Here is a 19,405-nt window from a genome sequence, read left to right as displayed (position 1 = left end):
TTTACACTTTCAGATGCCCAGAAAGCTACTAAAGACATATTTAAAACAGTTCATGTGACTACAGTGGTTCAACCTTAACGTTATGAAGTGACGAGAATACTTTTTGTGCGTATTCTCCCAAAATAACAACTTTAAAAATAACAACTTTAAAAACCCAAAATAACAACTTTATTCAACAATATCTAGAGATGGACGATTTCAAAACACTGCTTCATGAAGCTTCGAAGCTTTACGAATCTTTTGTTTTGAATCAGTGGTTCGGAGCGTGTATCAAACTGCCAAAGTCACGCTCCCCATTTAAATTTCAAAACGTTTCGAAATTACGTAATGAAGCCTCTTTTACTGAAATCACGTGACTTTGGCAGTTTGTCAGTATCTTAATTTGTGTTCCGAAGATGAACGAAGGTCTTACGGGTGTGGAACAACATGAATGAATTTTAATTTTTGGGTGAACTAACCCTTTAAAAGGCCTTTTGAAGCAAAGCGATGCGTTTTTGTAAGAAAAATATCCATATTTAAAACTTTATAAATTCAAATAACTAGCTTTCAGCGGACAACCGTACGCATACTACGCAATGTATGACGTAGGATGTAGGAGTAGCGTAAGCTTAGATGCCTCTCGCGGTTCAAACGAACAGCTCCTCTTTTCTTATATCGAAATATAAGGTCACTCTTCCACCACAAATAAAGTTTTAAATATGGATATTTTTATTAGAAAAACCCATCGCTTCGCTTCAGAAGGCTGTTATTAACCCCCTGGAGCCGTATGGATTACTTTTATGATGGATGAATTCATGCTTTTTTGGCTTCAAAATGTGCCCTCCTCACAACCATTATAAAGCTTAAAGGAGCCAGGATATTTTTAAATATATCTCCGATTGTGTTCATCTGAAAGAAGATGAATCATAGGATCATTTTCATTTTTAGGTGACCTAAACTTTTAATATACTGTTCTAATTTAATATTTTAAATTAGTTTTTAATTATTTTTTATTTATTATTTTTAGTTAGTTTAGAACTTAACCTAAACAAGAATAAGTTTTTTTTTTTTAAATATTTTATTATTTATTTTATTTCAATTAATGAAACGATAATAACCCTTGTGAAAATCAAGTATGAAATGTATTTTGCGTTTATGTGTTTTTTTTTTAACCTTGACGCGATGCATCTTATTCCCTTTCTGGCAGCGCGTGCGGAAACAGTCGATGGCTGATGTTTAAAATTCTATTACTTGCGAGCGGGTGTCAGTAAGAGCGTCTTACCTCCCAGATCCTGTATATGCCAATTGTCTACCTGTGCGTTACAGACGCTGCTGAAACCTCCGGGATCATGTCCTACCAACAAAGGGTTCCTTTGAGCGAGTAGAGCAGCAATTTTATCATTAGTAAACTGAGCAGGAAAAAGGCTCGTTTCCCAATTGGCTGCCGAAGGAGTTAAAAAGGAAGCCCATTTGGCTGGCATGCTTTAAAAGCGTTTGCTGTGGTGTTTGGTCTAGACCTCTCGCTATGAGGAGGCCCTCGCTGAGCTTTTAGCGCCGCGGCTCAAGCGCAGACCCCCGTGGCCTTCTGGCAGAGGACGAAATCCATTATTAAAGAGTACATCACAGGGAACGAGGCTGATAAATTTCTGACTCATACATAATAAATGCCCTGCTAATATTTGTTTTGCAATGGCAGAGAACCAACATGCTGTCTACTATGATATTATGTTTTTGGTCTAAATTAATATTGAAGAGGTATTTATTTGAGAGTAATATTTTACCTGCATACAGAAGCAGTTGCAGAGTTTGTTACACAGCACAATTAAAGCAATAGTTCTCCCAAAAGTAAAATGTATTCAATGCAAACTCTTTTGCATTTATTTTTTCTATGGAAAAGAAAAGAAATTTTTTGAATATTTGTCTCTTTCAGAGCCTAAAAGTCATTGTTACTATAAACTGGTTTTGTATGGCATTTCTGGATTAACTATTCCTTTAAACACTTCCAACCTGCCGTGTCTCACAACAAGAGGGAGTTGTTCCTCCATCCATTTAGAGATTATTTTATTGCATTGTAAGACAAATTTTTTTTGTCAGTCGGATGTCTAAACATATTACCTCAGATTTTACAGAAGGTTACTGGTTAGCTAAATGTCAACGATGACCTCATAATGTAGTTTAGCCCAGTTCTCAGTTTCTTATTGGCAGGCGAGCTGTTTGACTGAGTCACACGAGTTTCCTAAAAGGCAGCGGGTCAGATAAGATTCTTGTTTCAACCGATCCAAATTGCCATGCTTCATGAAAAATTCAAATGATAAACCTTCTTGTACATTATCATTTATTGAGGTCAGTGTTTATTAGAGTAATTGTCACTGTTCAAAATGCTTTCTTTACTCATCTGAAGTAATTTTTTGTTTGGAGGATCACTATCATTGTAGTGTGATGTAATAGCAGGTGTGGATCAGCGTTAGGCTCATAGTGAGATCCAGCAAATGGACTTTACAGTCAGAACATATAAAATTCTGTTTTTGTTGTTGTTTAAAACTATTTTTTAACATCTTTCTCTGACCTGTGAGAAGTACACTTTAAATAATTATATTATGATTATTTGGTAACACTTTACAATAAGGTTTAATTAGTTAACATTAGTTAACTAATTAGTTAACATTAGTTAACTACTTTTGTTAGCGTGAAGTAAGAATTAACAATACTTCTGCTGCATTTATTAGCTAATGTTAATTTCAACTTTTACTAATACATTATGGAAATCAAATGTTGTATCTGTTAACATTAGAATACGTAAAACATCGTATGCGTTCTTTTGTGATTATTAAATGTTTATACACAACACTTGCTGCCACAATGCTAGGGTGTCAAGGATGGCTGCCACTGTTTTGCTATGCAATTGGTAAAATTTTCAGGGTGGTTGCTAGAGTGTTGATATGCAGTTGGTAGACTGTTTTTGGGTAGTTGCTTGGGTGTTGCTATGCAATTGGCAGAATGTTCGGGGCGGTTGCTAGAGTGTTGATATGCAGTTGGTAGGATATTCAAGATGGTTGCTAGGGCGTTTCTATGCAGTTTGGTTAAATGTTTTGGGTGGTTGCCAGGTTTTTGTTATGCAACTTACAATGGCCTTACAATAGTAGAATGCTTTAGGTGGGTTGCTAAAGTGTTGCTATGCAGTTGTTAGAATTTTCTAGGTGGTTGCTAGAGTGTTGATATGCAGTTGGTAGACTGTTTTGGGTGGTTGCTTGGGTGTTGCTATGCAATTTGTAAGATGTTCTGGGTGGTTGCTAGAGTGTCTGCCACGCAGTTGGTTGACTGTTTTGAGTGGTTGCTTGGGTGTTGCTATGCAATTGTTGGAATGTTCTGGGTGGTTTCTAGAGTGTTGGTATGCAGTTGGTAGACTGTTTTGGGTGGTTGCTTGGGTTTTGCTATGCAATTGGTAGGATGCTCTGAGTGGTTACTAGAGTGTCTGCTATGCAGTTGGTAGAATGTTTTGGGTGGTTGCTTGGGTGTTGCTATGCAATTGGTAGGATGTATTAAAGTGGTTGCTAGAGTGTCTGCCATGCAGTTGGTAGACTGTTTTGGGTGGTTGCTTGGGTGTTGCTATGCAATTGGTAGGATGTTCTGAGTGGTTACTAGTGTGTCTGCTATGCAGTTGGTAGAATGTTTTGGGTGGCTGCTAAAGCATTGCTATGTAATTGGTAGGATGTTCTGGGTGGTTGCTAGAGTGTTGCTATGCACTACATTTTTTTCTCGGATAGTTACCAGGGTTTTGCAATGCAGCTGGTGGAATGTTTTGTGTGGTTGCTAATTGCTATGCAATTGTTAGAATGTTCTGGTGCCGTTGCTTAAACGTTGCTATGCAACTGGTACTGTAGCATGTTCTGGGTTGTTGCTAGGGTGTTGCTATGTGGTTGCTCAGTGGCCTATGTCAAAAAAGCCTACAAATCTAACATCTGTGATATTCTGGTATTTAGATTTCAGTGTGAATTTAGGTCAGCCAGGTGAAAATGTTAAGTTTGGTCATTTAGAAAAGTAGTTTAACAACATAATCCCATGGCAACTATTTTACATTTTGGCTAATTGGCGGCTAACATTTTTACATTTTCCAATGATTCACATTATACGAATTCGTACGAAATTGCCACCTCATAAAATACTTACACTTTCCCATGAGATCAGCTTGGTTTAACACCTTTTCCTAACACGTTGGTTTCAAGGATCATTCCTGTAGCACAAACAATGCAGGATAAGTTATAATAGGAAGTTTATTCAAATTCCTAATCCTAATTATGACTAAACCTGCATTCAGAGAGCATGCAAAAATAAGATGTTGGATTTTTTTTTTTTTTTATCCTTTTAATGTTTTGCTTGACAAAAACTTTATACATGAAAATTGAAATTATTGGTAGAACTTTTCATTGGTTGAATTTCATTAATTTCAATAATTATGGGGCATTTGTTTAATTTTAAGTACTAGGAACTTCTAAATTTGACTCCTGCAGCTTCTTTTTGGGAATATCACATACATTTGACCAGTAGACTGTGTGTGTGTGTGTGTGTGTGTGTTTAGGTAACTGGTGATAAGACATACTCACTCACCCACTCTCCAACCCTCCAGCCCTTCACCACGTCATTCCACCTTGCATCTCCCTATGCTTTTGGAATTTGGGTGTAAGGGCTACGGTACCACCCGGTACCGATATTTATCCTAATTACATTTCTGACAAGGAACAGCATGCACCATTCATCAGTGTCAGCGAGAGACAATCAGAATCCCACATTCCGCTAGTCCGACCGACGGCCCTGACGGAGGGCTCCTCTGCTGAACTATGCTGATGGTGTCGATATGTCCTGGAGCCTGTCGGGGAAGGTAGAGGGGTGGTACCTTATCTCCTCAGATGTCACTCACAGGGGGAGATCAAAAGGAAGGGTTGAGATGAAGGAGAGTTAGTGCCTGCTCGTCGACTGGCACGCTTGGCTCCGCTAGCTGTCAATTCTGCTGTCTAAATGCTTCATCAATTGTACGACACAACAAGATGCACACTTGAAGACTAGTGAAGTGCTTTTCAGAATTAATCACAGAGGGGTAATGGGTGATGCATTGATTTAGTTGATTTCACTGTCCTGATTTTCAGTATCTAAACATCCTTTAAACAAGATATACTCAAGATGCAAAATTGGGATATCACTTGTTTACAGAGAATGTATCTTGAATTAAGATTGTTTTGAGCTATTTTTGGTCACTGAAATGTGTCTATTTTGTTCTATTTAAGAAAAACCAAAGACAGCAGTTTGCAAATGGGGTAATAAAAATGACAAGTTCTAATATCTTATGCAATTTTGCTTTAATGTAATTTAACTTTATTTTAGGGAAATTTAGATGTATTTACTGGAAAACAATACAAAATAAGTTTTTTTTTTTTTTTTTTTTTTGCAGTGTTGTGTGACTTTTGTCAAAGAAACTTTTAAATTCTCATACTCAAATTATATGGTAATTTTGCATCAATGAATCCAATTTTTAATGACTTCTTTGTACATTCAGTGAATCCCAGAAAATATTTCATTTTAGACAAAATTTAAATGTTTAATCTGAATAAATAAACTTGGGAAATAAGCATCTCTGATTTACTTAGCTTACGAGGTCTTATTTTGTTTCACATTAATATTTAAACAGTTAAGGCTGATTTATACTTCTGCGTCAGACCTACGGCGGAGCCTCTGCGCCATAGTCGCTATTCTCCCCGCGGGAGGGGTTCTAGCAGACCAATCACAGCGCTTGCGGTTACATATTTGAAGAGGTGCACGTCAGGCTACGTTGTATGCTACGCACAGCCTATGCCGTAGCTACGGTGTACACTTGACGCAGAAGTATAAATCAGCCTTTATGCAAACCACATAAAAAAAAAAACAAAAAAACAATATAAGATATTTTGAAATAAATAAAGTATAGTTTAGAAAAGTATATTTAGAGTACAATATATAAAGAATACACTCACTTGAAAGACAATATGCATTTTTTTAGATCAAAATTAATTCTCCAAGGTATGTTCAGAGGCATTCTTATGGATCTGCAACACTGATCATGTATCATTCAATCATGCATTGCACGATTGCATCTAGAATGGTCAGAGGTCTTTGGATCGGTCATGTACAGGAGGGCATTGTCCATGTAGGGGGAGAACCTTATCTTGTGTAGTAACTCCTACAATGTTTACATTATTTCTTATTACATTACATTATCTGGACTTCACAGACCCATCATGGTCAGGTTTTATGATCTGTGGGAGTAGATCTTCCAAGTCTATGTGCAAGAACCTTGGTTGCTATCTTGTGGTCGGCATTGAGTAAGCCCAAAGGCCTGAATGATGAATGAGGGTTTTTGCTACCTTTTTTTAAAAAGCTAATGGATGCAAAAAGGTCAGGCATTTGTCATTTAGACCTTTAAAAATCATAGGGCAAAGCTGGAAAATGTGGGAAATAATGCTGTTCTGTGACCTAATCAGCTAGTGTCCCTTCAGGAAAAATAAATTAAAAGTAGTTCATATTTATGTATTTTTATCATTTAGAACAGATCGTCACAATATCTTGTCATTTTCTGTGTAGGTTCAGGTTGTGAGGTGGGATCTTTCCGCTGTGGGACAGGCCGTTGTATTCCATTAAGCCAGAGATGCGATGGAACAACCGACTGCTCGGATAGCTCAGATGAATTTGGCTGCCGTAAGTAACTCTTCTGGACAATCACAAGGTCACACCGCACGCTGATAAAGAGTGGCAAGTGTGAAATAGAGCTGTTCAGTTTGTAATCCGTAGACCCGGAAAAGCATTAGAATTAGCCATGTGTTCCCTCAGGAATTTCAAATAGTAATAGAATAGTAGTTTTCGAGTTTTTTTTAATGTATAGGGCCGGTTTCACAGACAGGGCTTAGGCTAAGCCAGGATTAAGCCTCATTTCAATTAGGGTATTTAAGACGCTTTTATAAATATACCCTAGAAAAAAAAACATTACTTGTGTGCATCTTGAGACAAAACAATGGCAGTGACATATTGTAAGATATGTCAGTGCAAGTTTCTTTCAGTTAAAACAGCTCAAACATGCATTTTAGAGTCTAGGACTAGCTTAAGCCTTGTCTGTGAAACCAGGAGATATAGTCATAAAACATGAATTTTAAAGCCTTTTTTTGGGCTTTAAATCATAAGTTGCAATAAGTTAAATTAACATAAGTTAAATATGTAGGCGTCAAGCATGTACAATGGTTCTGCACACAGGAAGTGGGCAGTAGTTTTAGCATTCTTTTCAAACATTCATACTAGCCCATGTATTCAAGAATTGAAAGTAATAAATGAAATTAATTCTGGTGTAAAACTTGCTATTTATGGATGGTAAATCTCTGGGAGTCGTGGTTGTGTCAAAAATCTAGTGTGAAAAAGAGTTTTGAGGGATGAAAACCAATGCAAATCTAGGTGCCCTAGATTCAAAATTTGAATTTACCTTGGCATAGTTAAATAACAAGAGTTCAGTACATGGAAAAGACATACACTGAGTTTCAAACTCCATTGCTTTCTCTTTCTTATGTAAATCTCATTTGTTTAAAAGACTTCCGGAAAACACGCGGATCTCAACATAACACAGACTGTTACGTAACAGTCGGGGTATACGCCCCAATATTTGCATATGCCAGCCCCTGTTCCCAACATTATGAAAGGCATTAGACAAGGGCAGCCAGTAATGTCTGGATCTGCACAGGTGAATCAACAGACTAGGTAAGCAAGAACAACAGCGAAAATGGCAGATGGAGTAATAATAACTGAAATGATCCATGATATCATGATATTTTTAGTGATATTTGTAAATTGTCTTTCTAAATGTTTCGTTAGCATGTTGCTAATGTACTGTTAAATGTGGTTAAAGTTTCCATTGTTTCTTACTGAATTCACGGAGACGAGAGCCGTTGCTATTTTCATTTCATTTTTAATTTCATGCAGTCTGTTTAATTCATAAACACAACTTCATTCTTTATAAATCTCTCCAACAGTGTAGCATTAGCCGTTAGCCACAGAGCACAGCCTCCAAATAAATACTTTACTCACATAATTTGAAGCAGGCATGCAGCATGCATGACGAACACCTTGTAAAGATCCATTTGAGGGTTATATTAGCTGTGTGAACTTTGTAAATGTGCTGTAATATAATCGAGAGCTCGTGTGGCAGGGAACACGCGAATTAAAGGGGCGGCGCGCTGAAAAAATCAGTGCATAGTTAATGATGCCTCAAAATAGGCAGTTAAAAAAATTAATTTAAAAAAATCTATGGGGTATTTTGAGCTGAAACTTCACAGACACATTCAGGGGACACCTTAGACTTATATTACATCTTGTGAAAAAGATGTTCTATGGCACCTTTAAGTCATTGTTCACTGATTTGATTGTCCCATTTGCAGTCCCTTTTTTGTCACGATTTGCCACAACATTCAAAAAGCAATGAAGTTAAAAGGTCAAATTAGGGTCTTTGTAATGTGGGACACAATACCCAATGAGGAATACCATTTTGGCAAATTTAGTAGGTATTCTGTTCATACTGAATGGTCACATACTGAAAAGCTGTCTTGAGAATATGCCACCGCTACATTTACATTACGCCTCCACTGTCGTTTTGCTTTTTATAGAAATAAAAATGATTTAATTCAGTGGGATAATGGTCACTTTAATCCCATCCAGCTCACCCAACACGAGCAGCAGAGCCGTACGTAGTGCAGCAGGAATCAGAGTTCACTGATCATGTGACAAGGCAAGATGACTGACAAGACGATAGCAGAGGATTCGTTGCACAACAGAGCCTAGCGTCTGATAAATGTCTTATCTTGTAGAATGCGTTTAGCACTTCCGCTCCTTATTCACAGAGTACGCTTGATCACGAAAGTAAAATGTGAGCATGCATTCAAACACGATTTCAGTACCATACATTTTGAGAGCAGCTCCCTGATGCATGCAAATATCTCCCAATATGAAAGCTATCTTAGGTTGGGATGTGTTGTTGCCACCATCTCTTAGCTCTTTATCATGCCTGAAGAAAAAATTGGTCTCTATTTGCACTTTGAATATTGAGAGAGTACTTTGATTATGGTTGCACTTATTGTTCGCACTTAACAAGACTAAGAGAAAACTGTTATTCATTTTTATTTATGCTGTTTTTTTATGATTCATTTGTGGAAAGGAGTTCAGTTAGGAGGTCAAAAGGTGTTGAAGCTCATAAATCATGCACACTTCTAAGATCTGAAGAGACTCATTTGAAAGCATACTGGAGAGAAGCATTTCCATAAATAAGGAAAACATTCAATTAATTTGATCAGAAAAGTCAACTTTTTGACATGTTTATTTCCCTATCCATGTCAGTTCTTACATTCCTCCGTTTATTACGTCTGTCGAAGAACTTTGAGCTCTTTGAAAAGAACACTCTTAGCACAAGCCAGCTCAAATCTCTTCTAGCTTGGTTAACAATGCCATCTCATTACGCTCTTCCAGCCCAGCCCACCTGCGAGAGCGCTCAGTTCCAGTGCTTGAGTGACGGCGAGTGCATTCCTCAGCACTGGGTTTGCGATGATGAGGAGGATTGCGAGGATGGCTCCGATGAAAGGCAGCACTGCCGTGAGTACTCCTTATCTCCATCCATCCATCTCTCCCTCACTTTCTGCTTCCATTTCAATTACGACTGTCCGTCAGAGCTGAGAGCTCCATTGACTCCCAGTAATGTACAGGGATGTAATTTCTGTCATGTCGGAGAAACACGATATCTCAGATGTGCAGGCAACAGTATGAGAAACAAAAGGCGAAGCGTGCATGTGTTGTTGGGAGAGGATCCCACTTTAGAGAAGATGAGGACCACCCAGCGCACTCATATTATAATCATGTCTCTTTGATCTTTGCTGGCAGCTGGCAGGACGTGCTCCAGTTCACAGTTCACCTGTACGAATGGGGCCTGCATCCCGGGAGGATACAGGTGCGACCGAGTGCCTGACTGCCTAGATGGAGCCGATGAGAGAAACTGCCGTAAGTATGTTGCTGGCATGTGTGTGATGGGATTAGAGTTGGCCAGTATAGCTAAATATATATATTGATGACGACTTCGATACTGCTGAAGTGTTTCAGATAAGTGTGCCATATGCATCAGACGTTCAGCCAACGGTGTGAGGCTGAGACTAGGGACGAAGCAAAGCTACTCGAATCACTATTAAATATCAAATAAGTGCATAAACATCAGCAATTTTCATGATATTGCTTAATTTCATAGTGTGAATATAACTTGAATATTTGACAAATTGCCCAGCCCTAGGTAGTGTGTGTGTGTGTTTCCTCCCCACTCAAAGGCTCCTTTGGCATTTTAATCAATTTGTAAGATTAAGAGTCTCGCTGATGGACAGAAAGGGCCACAATATGCTTCTTGTTTTTCAGAGTTGATTGCAGATTCCTCTGTGGATTAGTGCAAGTGTCAGTTTAGTTTCTGTGCCATCATTGAGCTCTTATCACATACTGCTTTACTGTAACAGACTTGCTATACACATAATGGTTTGTATTTGGTTCCATGTTAGCGTTATGCTGATTCTTTGTTCAACCACTCACTGCATTTGCCATACCACAGTGGACGCTGTATTACACAGTGACTATATTAAATTGAATGACTGAGTCTCTTTTTCTCAGTCTACCCAGAGTGCTCTGAGCTGAGGTGTGCTAACGGGGCGTGCTATAACAGGAGCCAGCGCTGTGACCAGGTGCTCAACTGCCGAGACGGCTCAGACGAGGCCAATTGCAGTGAGTATCTTTCCCTGGCAGGACACATATATACACACAGTCATCTACTGGATGGACTGGAAAATGTTTACACTACATTTACCACTGCAAGGATTTGCAGCTATAACATTTGTTTATGTGACTTGTTTAATTAAAACAATATTTACTCAAGATATATTTATATATACATATGGTGGGTGGATCAATTCACATATGAATCGTCATTCTATCTTATACCAATTTGAATCGATTCACAAATTTCAAAAAGTTTTCTAAATGTTTGTTAATAACGTGATGATGTCAGAACAAAGAAGGCGGCAGTCAGTATATAATAAGCTGACATGGCAAAACTGTACAAGGGGAACAAGTATGAACAATATAAACTAATATTATCCATATCCTACAAAATTAAAAGGCAGGCAATGTAATTTATTATGAATAAAATAGTTCAATACAAAATTACATATTATAAATTGATTGATAAAGCATTAACATTTCCTTTATTTTTACCAGTTTCATTTAAATTTAAGTTAAAATAAATTTTAATAAAGTTTAAAATCAAATCTATGCATATATCTAATCAAAATTTGATTCAAACTCGATTTTTAATGGAATCGTGACCCAAGAATCAATTTGAATTGAATTGTGAGATTCCAAAAGATTCCCATCCCTAATAATAACCCTGATTCTGTGAAACACAAAATAAGATGCTAGGCAGAATAAAACTATGAATAAAAGTGACTTTTGCCTAAATGTTATGAAACCATTTGATAGTTTTTTTGTGACGAACAAAGCAAATTTAAAGGTGCCCTAGAATTAAAAATTTATCTTGGCATAGCTGAATAACAAGAGTTCAGTACATGGAAATGACATACACTGAGTTTCAAACTCCATTGTTTCCTCCTTGTTATATAAATCTCATTTGTTTAAAAGACCTCCGAAGAACAGGCGAATCTCAACATAACACCGACTGTTACGTAACAGTCGGGATCATTAATATGTACGCCCCCAATATTTGCATATGCCAGCTCATGTTCAAAGCATTACACAAGGGCAGCCAGTATTAACGTCTGGATCTGTGCACAGCTGAATCATCAGACTAGGTAAGCAAGCAAGAACAACAGCGAAAAATGGCAGATGGAGCGATAATAACTGACATGATTCATGATATCATGATATTTATAGTGATATTTGTAAACTGTCTTTCTAAATGTTTCGTTAGCATGTTGCTAATGTACTGTAAAATGTGGTTAAAGCTACCATCGTTTCTTACTGTATTCATGGAGACAAAAGCCGTCACTATTTTAATTTTTTAAACACTTGCAGTCTGTATAATTCATAAACACAACTTCATTCTTTATAAATCTCTCCAACAGTGTGTAATGTTAGCTTTAGCCACGGAGCACCATCAAACTCATTCAGAATCAAATGTAAACATCCAAATAAATACCATACGTACGCAATTAGACATGCTGCATGACGAACACTTTGTAAAGATCAATTTTGAGGGTTATATTAGCTGTGTGAACTTTGTTTATGCTGTTAAAGGCAAGCGCGAGCTCCTTGGGCAGGGAGCGCACGATTTAAAGGGGCCGCAGCCTGAATCGGCGCATAGTTAATGATGCCCCAAAATAGGCAGTTAAAAAAATTAATTAAAAAAAATCTATGGGGTATTTTGAGCTGAAACTTCACAGACACATTCAGGGGACACCTTAGACTTATATTACATCTTTTAAAAAAGATGTTCTATGGCACCTTTAAGTCATTGTTCACTGATTGTCCCATTTGCAGTCCCGTTTTTTGTCACGATTTGCCACAACATTCAAAAACCAATGACATTTGCCATCAGTGATATAAAACTTGGTGCTTTTGTGAATTGAAAACAAGCACAAAATATATTTGAGAGGCGTATATTTTGAACTGCGCCTCGCACAAATTATTGTATGGCTTCATAATATAGTGACCAAATTGGGAGAAAGAAAATATTACTGGTGCGGGTGAATAAACAATGACAAAAATGTACTGTAGTTATTTTCAACTATGTTAAACTATATTGAACTTCTGTGAAATTGTGTCATGGACAGACATATGTTTTGTTGCTTGTGTTCAGCCCAGCGGTGCAGCAGCGGTCAGTTTCAGTGCAGTAACGGGGAGTGTATTCCTCGCGGATACGTCTGCGACCATGACGATGATTGTGGAGACAGAAGTGATGAACAGAACTGCAGTACGTAAATTTAATTTAGCATTTTCTCAACCTCAAATCTAGCCATAAAGAATGTAAAAAGGTAACATAAAGTAGTAGTTTAAAAAAGCCTATGTGTGTACCATCTACAGCCTACCCAACCTGCAGAGGAACGTACTTCACCTGTCCCAGCGGCCGCTGCATTCATCAGGTCTGGCTGTGTGATGGAGAGGACGACTGCGAGGACAATGCAGATGAGAAAGGCTGCGGTACATCCTTAAAATGTCGCTCTGCATGCTGATTATTGCAAAAACCAGGCTTAATTTTTATTGTTTTTCAGAACGGTATCTCGACTGACATATGAATATGGGCGGAAATTGTGTTTTTTGTGGTGTGTTTAGACAATGTACAGCGTGAATGCTATCCTGGGGAATGGCCGTGTCCTTCTTCTGGTGTTTGCATCCCTTTTGACCACCTCTGTGATGGGACGGTACACTGTCCAGACGGAGAAGATGAAACCAACACCACTGCTGGGCGCAACTGCAGTCAGTTACCACCTAAAAACCACTAATGCCACTGTTACACTAGCTGATTTTTACCAGTGTTATTTTAGTATTATTTATTTAGCATTTTCTCAACCTCAAATCTAGCCATAAAGAATGTAAAGACGTAACATAAAGTAGTAGCTTAGAAAAGCCTATGTTTGTACCATCTACAGAGGAACATACTTTACCTTCATATTTATGAATATTTTGAATTAGCTAGTGTTAATTTTGTCAGCTTTTTTAAATTTAGTCTCAGTCCTGTGTCACATTTTTTGTTTTTACATTAAGTCCTGTTTTTAGTCAAGTTTTAGTCGACTAAATGTCTGAGAGTTTTAGTCAGTGAAAACCTAATCATATTTTCGTCATGCTGCATAATGGTCAAACTGATTATTTTGCTCAAAATAATAATTATAAAAAAGAAATGTATTTTTACGTTTCATCAGAATTATTGTACTTTCAGCTATAAGCACAAAACAAGAGAATGTCAACTCATATGCATGATTTATTTTACCTGATCTTGTTTCCTGATTTATTAGGCTATTTATCTCTGTGAAATTCCTAATAGTAATTCTAATAATTCCTATTTAATACACAATATTTTATTTCATGTCCCCCTGTAATCTTTGATCAAAATAGCTTTCCCTCCCTCTTGCAATGACATCTCTTCTCTTCTCTGATGATGTGTTTACTGGCATGAGGGCGGGACAACCTGTCACTCACATGAGATCCACCAATAGCAAACCCCAACCATCCAATCAATTCTCCATGAACAAAATCAAGTCCCGCCTTAAATTTTTCTTGTTTGAGATGCCGATATACATCACAATAGGGAAGAAAAGACGATCATAACTTCTGTTTCATTCTGACTTTAAAGATTACCTAACATTTCGAGTGATGTGTATCTGTGTTTTGTGTCAGGTATTTGGCGCTGTGCATCCCTGAGCTGTGAGCATCACTGTCACGCCTCTCCTGACGGAGGAACCTGTACCTGTCCTCCAGGATATGTGGTCAGCAGAAACGACAGCCGCTCATGCATCGGTAAAACATTTGATTGCTGTTGAAAATGGTTATTCACTCACTCAGTCAAACTTAACATCAACTCATCTCTATCCCTGTATTTTTCTGCACATGCAGATCATGATGACTGTACTCTATGGGGAATGTGTGACCAGCTGTGTGAGGATCGGATCGGAAGCCATCGCTGCAGCTGTCGGGAGGGTTACCTTCTGGAGCAGCACAGATACTGCCGAGCAAATCCCTCGTGTAGGTTAATTCAGGCCTCTAACATGCTGCCTATATACTCAATCCCTCTATGTAGAAGGTTTTTGGTGGAGTACTGTAATTAATTTATTCAAATTTTGTTTAATTCAAGTTTATTTTCACAATACATATTGTTTCACAGCAGCTTCACAAGTCACTTTTATTTATAAAGCACTTTATATACAATAAAGATTGTTTCAAACAGCTTCACAGTGATAAACAGGAAAATAACGATCAATAATGCAAACTTAATCAAATATGAGACAAAATCACATTTTGCTGTAAAGCAGCTCTAAAAAAAAGACAATTTGAAATCTTCGCAAAAATCTTCACCCATAATCTTTTTATTTATTTTATTTTTTACTTTTTTTCTCATAATAAATCATATTTAAATATATTTTACACAGGTTTACAAGTATTTTTTTATTTATCCATTTATTTGTTTTTCATTTTTTGATGTTACAGTAGGTCTGCATTGTATTTTCCTGTGTGATTTCACTTATGTAACATGGCTTCAGACTAATATTCCTAGTGTTAACTGTTATCTTATATGTCCGTTAATCAGGCTCTTTGAAGCCCATTTCTCTTCAAGCCTCATTTTGCATTGAATGCCATCATGTTATTAAGCTCCTGAAATGTCTGCCTCCCAACCATTTGTTTGGCAAGCACTGGAAAATGAATAACAAGCCTTGGCACCAAACAGCCGATCCTAAACTCTCTCACATTAGTTATGTCTTATCAAATGTACATTATATTATGTTAGCTCTCTGAAAACTGTCAAACTGTATCCTTCATTTTGAAGCTGTCTTACCAAATTAATTCACTTTGTTTGGTCATCTTTAGCTGGGATTCCCTCTCTGATATTCTCCAATGGGAGAGACTTGCTGATTGCTGATGTCCACGGACACAGCGCTCGAACCCTGGTTGAGTCCCAGAACAGAGGAGTTGCTGTTGGTGTGGACTTCCACCACCAGCTGCAAAGGGTCTTTTGGACAGACACGATCCAAAATAAGGTAAAATGCACTACAGACTATGGACAACAATCCTTGCAGGTTGCATATAGTTCCTAAAAATGAGCAGGGCTGGGCAATAATATACTACCGTTTAAAAGTTTGGGAATGTTTATTTATTTATTTTTTAATTATTTTTTATTTAACAAGGATGCATGCAATTGATCAAAAGTGACAGTAAAGACATTTATAATGTTACAAAAGATTCATATTTAAATGGATTATATACTATCATTCAAAAGTTTGAGGTCTGCATGTTTTTTTTTAAATAAATCAATACTTTTATTCAGCAACGATGCATTAAATTGATCAAAAGTAACAGTATACACATTTATAATGTACAATTGCTGTTCTTTTGAACTTTCTATTAAAAGTAAAATAAAATTTTAAGCAGCACAACTATCATTGATAATAATAATAAATGTTTCTTGAGCAGCAAATCAGCATATTAAAATGATTTCTGAAGGATCATGTGAATGATGTGATGATGCTGAAAATTCAGCTTTGATCACAGGAATAAATTACATTTTAACATATATTCACATGGAAAAGTGCAAAAATATGCAAAAATATTTCACAGTATTACCATTTTAATAAGTGCAGATAAATGCTGCCTTGGTGAACATAAGAGATTTATTTTAGAAACATAAAATAAAAAAATCAATATTTTACAGCATTTTGACAAGATTTATGCATTTCTAAATAATGTTTTCAATCATAACATTTCCATCAAACAGCCATTGTAGCTTAGCAGTTGTTTAATGCAGTTAAAAAGCACAACTGATCACAGTATTCACAATATTGCTTAACTTTTATATTTTTATAGTGCCAGCAAAATCATTGCATATATATTGTGAATGTCTGAGATCTTTATCGCCCAGTTCTAATTGATTTACAGCTGATTGTGTCACATTTCATAGCTCAGTGTGTGGCATTAATGTTTCCCACTTACATTCATTTAATGCTCTGGCACCTGCCACGGGTTCTCAGTTTTCCTGAATTTAATAAGTGGCATTTCACAGATTACTGAAGTTCTAACCTTGTCAGGCCGAGAGATATCGATGTTACAGTTGTTTTTGATAACAAAGCTCTGCATTATACCAGCTCTTCCTCCTTGGACATGTACTACCATCCCTGACCCTGAACACACACACACACACACACACACACACACACTCACAATCATTGTGCCAGTCAGACTGCTCTGATCTCACCTCATACACCCCAGCAACAACGCTTGGCTAAAGGCCTAAATAGAGTGTGCCAGCATCTTCCGAGCCTCCCTAAACTCATCCTGAAGCAATCGGGACCCAGCAATATTATGTTGTCCCTCAGAGACACTTTTTCAAATTAAAACACATGTGTATATACATTATCTGTTTTCACTAAAAATGTGTTAGAACTTCATACAACTCTCCAATGAATAATAGCAAGAAGTTAATGATTTTGTAACATGAGTCTTCCAGCATGTCAAAGTCACATAACATGGCCACTGATACCACAAATGACTGTTTTATATTAATTGTACTGTAATAGTTATGTAATATGAATATATACACACACACTACCATCTAAAAGTTTGTGTAGGTAAGATTTTTTTAAAAGAAGTCTCTTGAAAGCTCACCAGGGTGCATTTATTTAATCGAAAAATATGGTAAAAATAGTAATATTGTAAATTATGATAACAATTTATATACTGTAAACTGTTTTCTATTTCTATTCCTGTGAACAAAGCTGAATTTTCAGCATCATTATTCCAGTCTTCAGTGTCACATGATCCTTCAGAAATCATTCTAATATGCTGATTTTATGCTCAAGAAACATTTCCGATTATTATCAATGTTGTAAACAGTTGTGCTGCTTTCAGGATATATATATATATATATATATATATATATATATATATATATATATATATATATATATATACCTTTTTATTGTTTGTATCATGGTGGCAGAGCAAATTCACTGTATTTTTTTTTTTACAAATACCACACTTCTTGTAACACGAACGAACTGTAGGTTTAAGAGTTTTTTAGTTGTTTAGACCTGAAATATGTGACTCTTTTTTAATCATAGCGCCTATTTTACAATTTGTTTAGACATTTAGTGGATTACTAATGGAATATACATATGTGACATTTCTTTCTACAGAAAAAATATTAATAAATTCAAAAATTTGAGCCGGGGAAGTTTCCAAAATTTGGTTGATTTGACACGGAATGACCCTATAATATTCTTTCCTCAATTCCCAACACAAAACTTTTTTCACAGAACAATTTTACTGCCTTGAAAACCCTTTGTTTTCCATTTTGTTTTGATAATGTTCACCACAAAACAAAAAAATATGAGGAAAAAAATTAAATATATGTTAATATATAATAAAAATATATAATAACTGCAATATATTAAAGGGTTAGTTAACCCAAAAATGAAAATAATGTCATTAATTACTCACCCTCATGTCGTTCCACACCCGTAAGACCATCATTCATCTTCGGAACACAAATTAAGATATTTTTGTTGAAATCCGATGGCTCAGTGAGGCCTCCATAGGGAGCAATGGACACTTCCTCTCTCAAGATCCATTAATGTACTAAAAACATATTTAAAACAGTTCATGTGAGTACAGTGGTTCAATATTAATATTATAAAGTGACAAGAATATTTTTTTGTGCGCTAAAAAAACAAAATAACGACTTTTTAACAATATCTAGTGATGGCCGATTTCAAAACACTGCTTCTTGAAGCTACGGAGCTTTACGAATCAAATCAGTGAATCAGCGCCAAAGTCATGTGATTTTGGCAGTTTGGTTGGTGGTGATACATGATGCGAATCACTGATTCGAAAGATTCATAACGCTCTGAAGCCCATTACTAGATATTGTTGAAAAATCTTTTTTTTTTTTTTTGGCACACAAAAAATATTCTCACATGAACTAATTTAAATGTGTTTTTAGTACATTAATGGATCTTGAGAGAGGAAATGTAATTGCTGGCTATGCAGGCCTCACTGAGCCTTCGGATTTAATCAAAAATATCTTAATTTGTGTTCTGAAGATGAACGAAGGTCTTATGGGTGTGGAACGACAAGAGGGTGAGTAATAAATGACAGAATTTTCATTTTTGGGTGAACTAACCCTTTAATATAACTATAATATATAATAACTATATTATTATTATTATATAATATATAATAAATTTAATAATCAGTTCTTGGGTCTCTGAGGATTAAAAAAAAAAACATTTTGTGTAGGCTATGAAGGAAGTTGGCTCTCTGTCAGCGGAAAAGGGAATTCTTTAACTGATTCCTGTAGATACTGCTAATACGTTAATAATGGGCGAGCAGTCTGGCTCCCGAAGGGCTGCAGTCACGGTAAATGGCTCAGATCGGTGCTAGACTCCACATTTGTCTAATCTCCAGAAAGTGTCTGATATGCAGGAAAATGCGTGCATATTTCTCTGTAATTTTATGCAACCCGAGAGGATCTGGAGTGACCGTGCAATATTCGTGTTCCCCACGTTCAGTCCCTTTTTTACGCATTTTTTGGCCAGCTCAGACAGCTTTGTTTCAAACTCTTGGCTACTTTGTGATTTGGAGATCAGCCATGGAGCAAAAGAGTGGGTACATACAAGGAGAC

General features: G+C 36.7%; 1 protein-coding gene across 6 annotated transcripts in view; it reads left to right on the top strand.

Moving 5' to 3' along the window:
* Positions 1 to 19,405, top strand: part of lrp2a (low density lipoprotein receptor-related protein 2a) — a 110,620-nt gene that overhangs the window by 6,645 nt on the left and 84,570 nt on the right. For 5 of the 6 annotated variants that reach the window (XR_010897199.1, XR_010897198.1, XM_067410622.1 and 2 more), the window contains exons 2-11: positions 6,589 to 6,702; positions 9,505 to 9,627; positions 9,913 to 10,029; positions 10,678 to 10,788; positions 12,878 to 12,991; positions 13,102 to 13,218; positions 13,351 to 13,494; positions 14,413 to 14,532; positions 14,629 to 14,757; positions 15,598 to 15,767. Coding sequence is in view for 4 of the 6 variants with exons in the window: in XM_067410622.1 (XP_067266723.1) it covers positions 6,589 to 6,702; positions 9,505 to 9,627; positions 9,913 to 10,029; positions 10,678 to 10,788; positions 12,878 to 12,991; positions 13,102 to 13,218; positions 13,351 to 13,494; positions 14,413 to 14,532; positions 14,629 to 14,757; positions 15,598 to 15,767 (1,259 nt within the window). In the remaining 2 variants the exon portion in view is untranslated. The remainder of the gene's footprint in view (positions 1 to 6,588; positions 6,703 to 9,504; positions 9,628 to 9,912; positions 10,030 to 10,677; positions 10,789 to 12,877; positions 12,992 to 13,101; positions 13,219 to 13,350; positions 13,495 to 14,412; positions 14,533 to 14,628; positions 14,758 to 15,597; positions 15,768 to 19,405) is intronic. The other variant, XM_067410623.1, reaches the window with a different exon arrangement.

Source organism: Chanodichthys erythropterus, chromosome 14 (genome assembly GCF_024489055.1).
Source record: "Chanodichthys erythropterus isolate Z2021 chromosome 14, ASM2448905v1, whole genome shotgun sequence".
In the NCBI taxonomy this organism is placed as follows: domain Eukaryota; kingdom Metazoa; phylum Chordata; class Actinopteri; order Cypriniformes; family Xenocyprididae; genus Chanodichthys; species Chanodichthys erythropterus.
The sequence above is the reverse complement of the archived record's forward strand: the minus strand, read 5'-3'. Positions and strand labels throughout refer to the sequence as shown.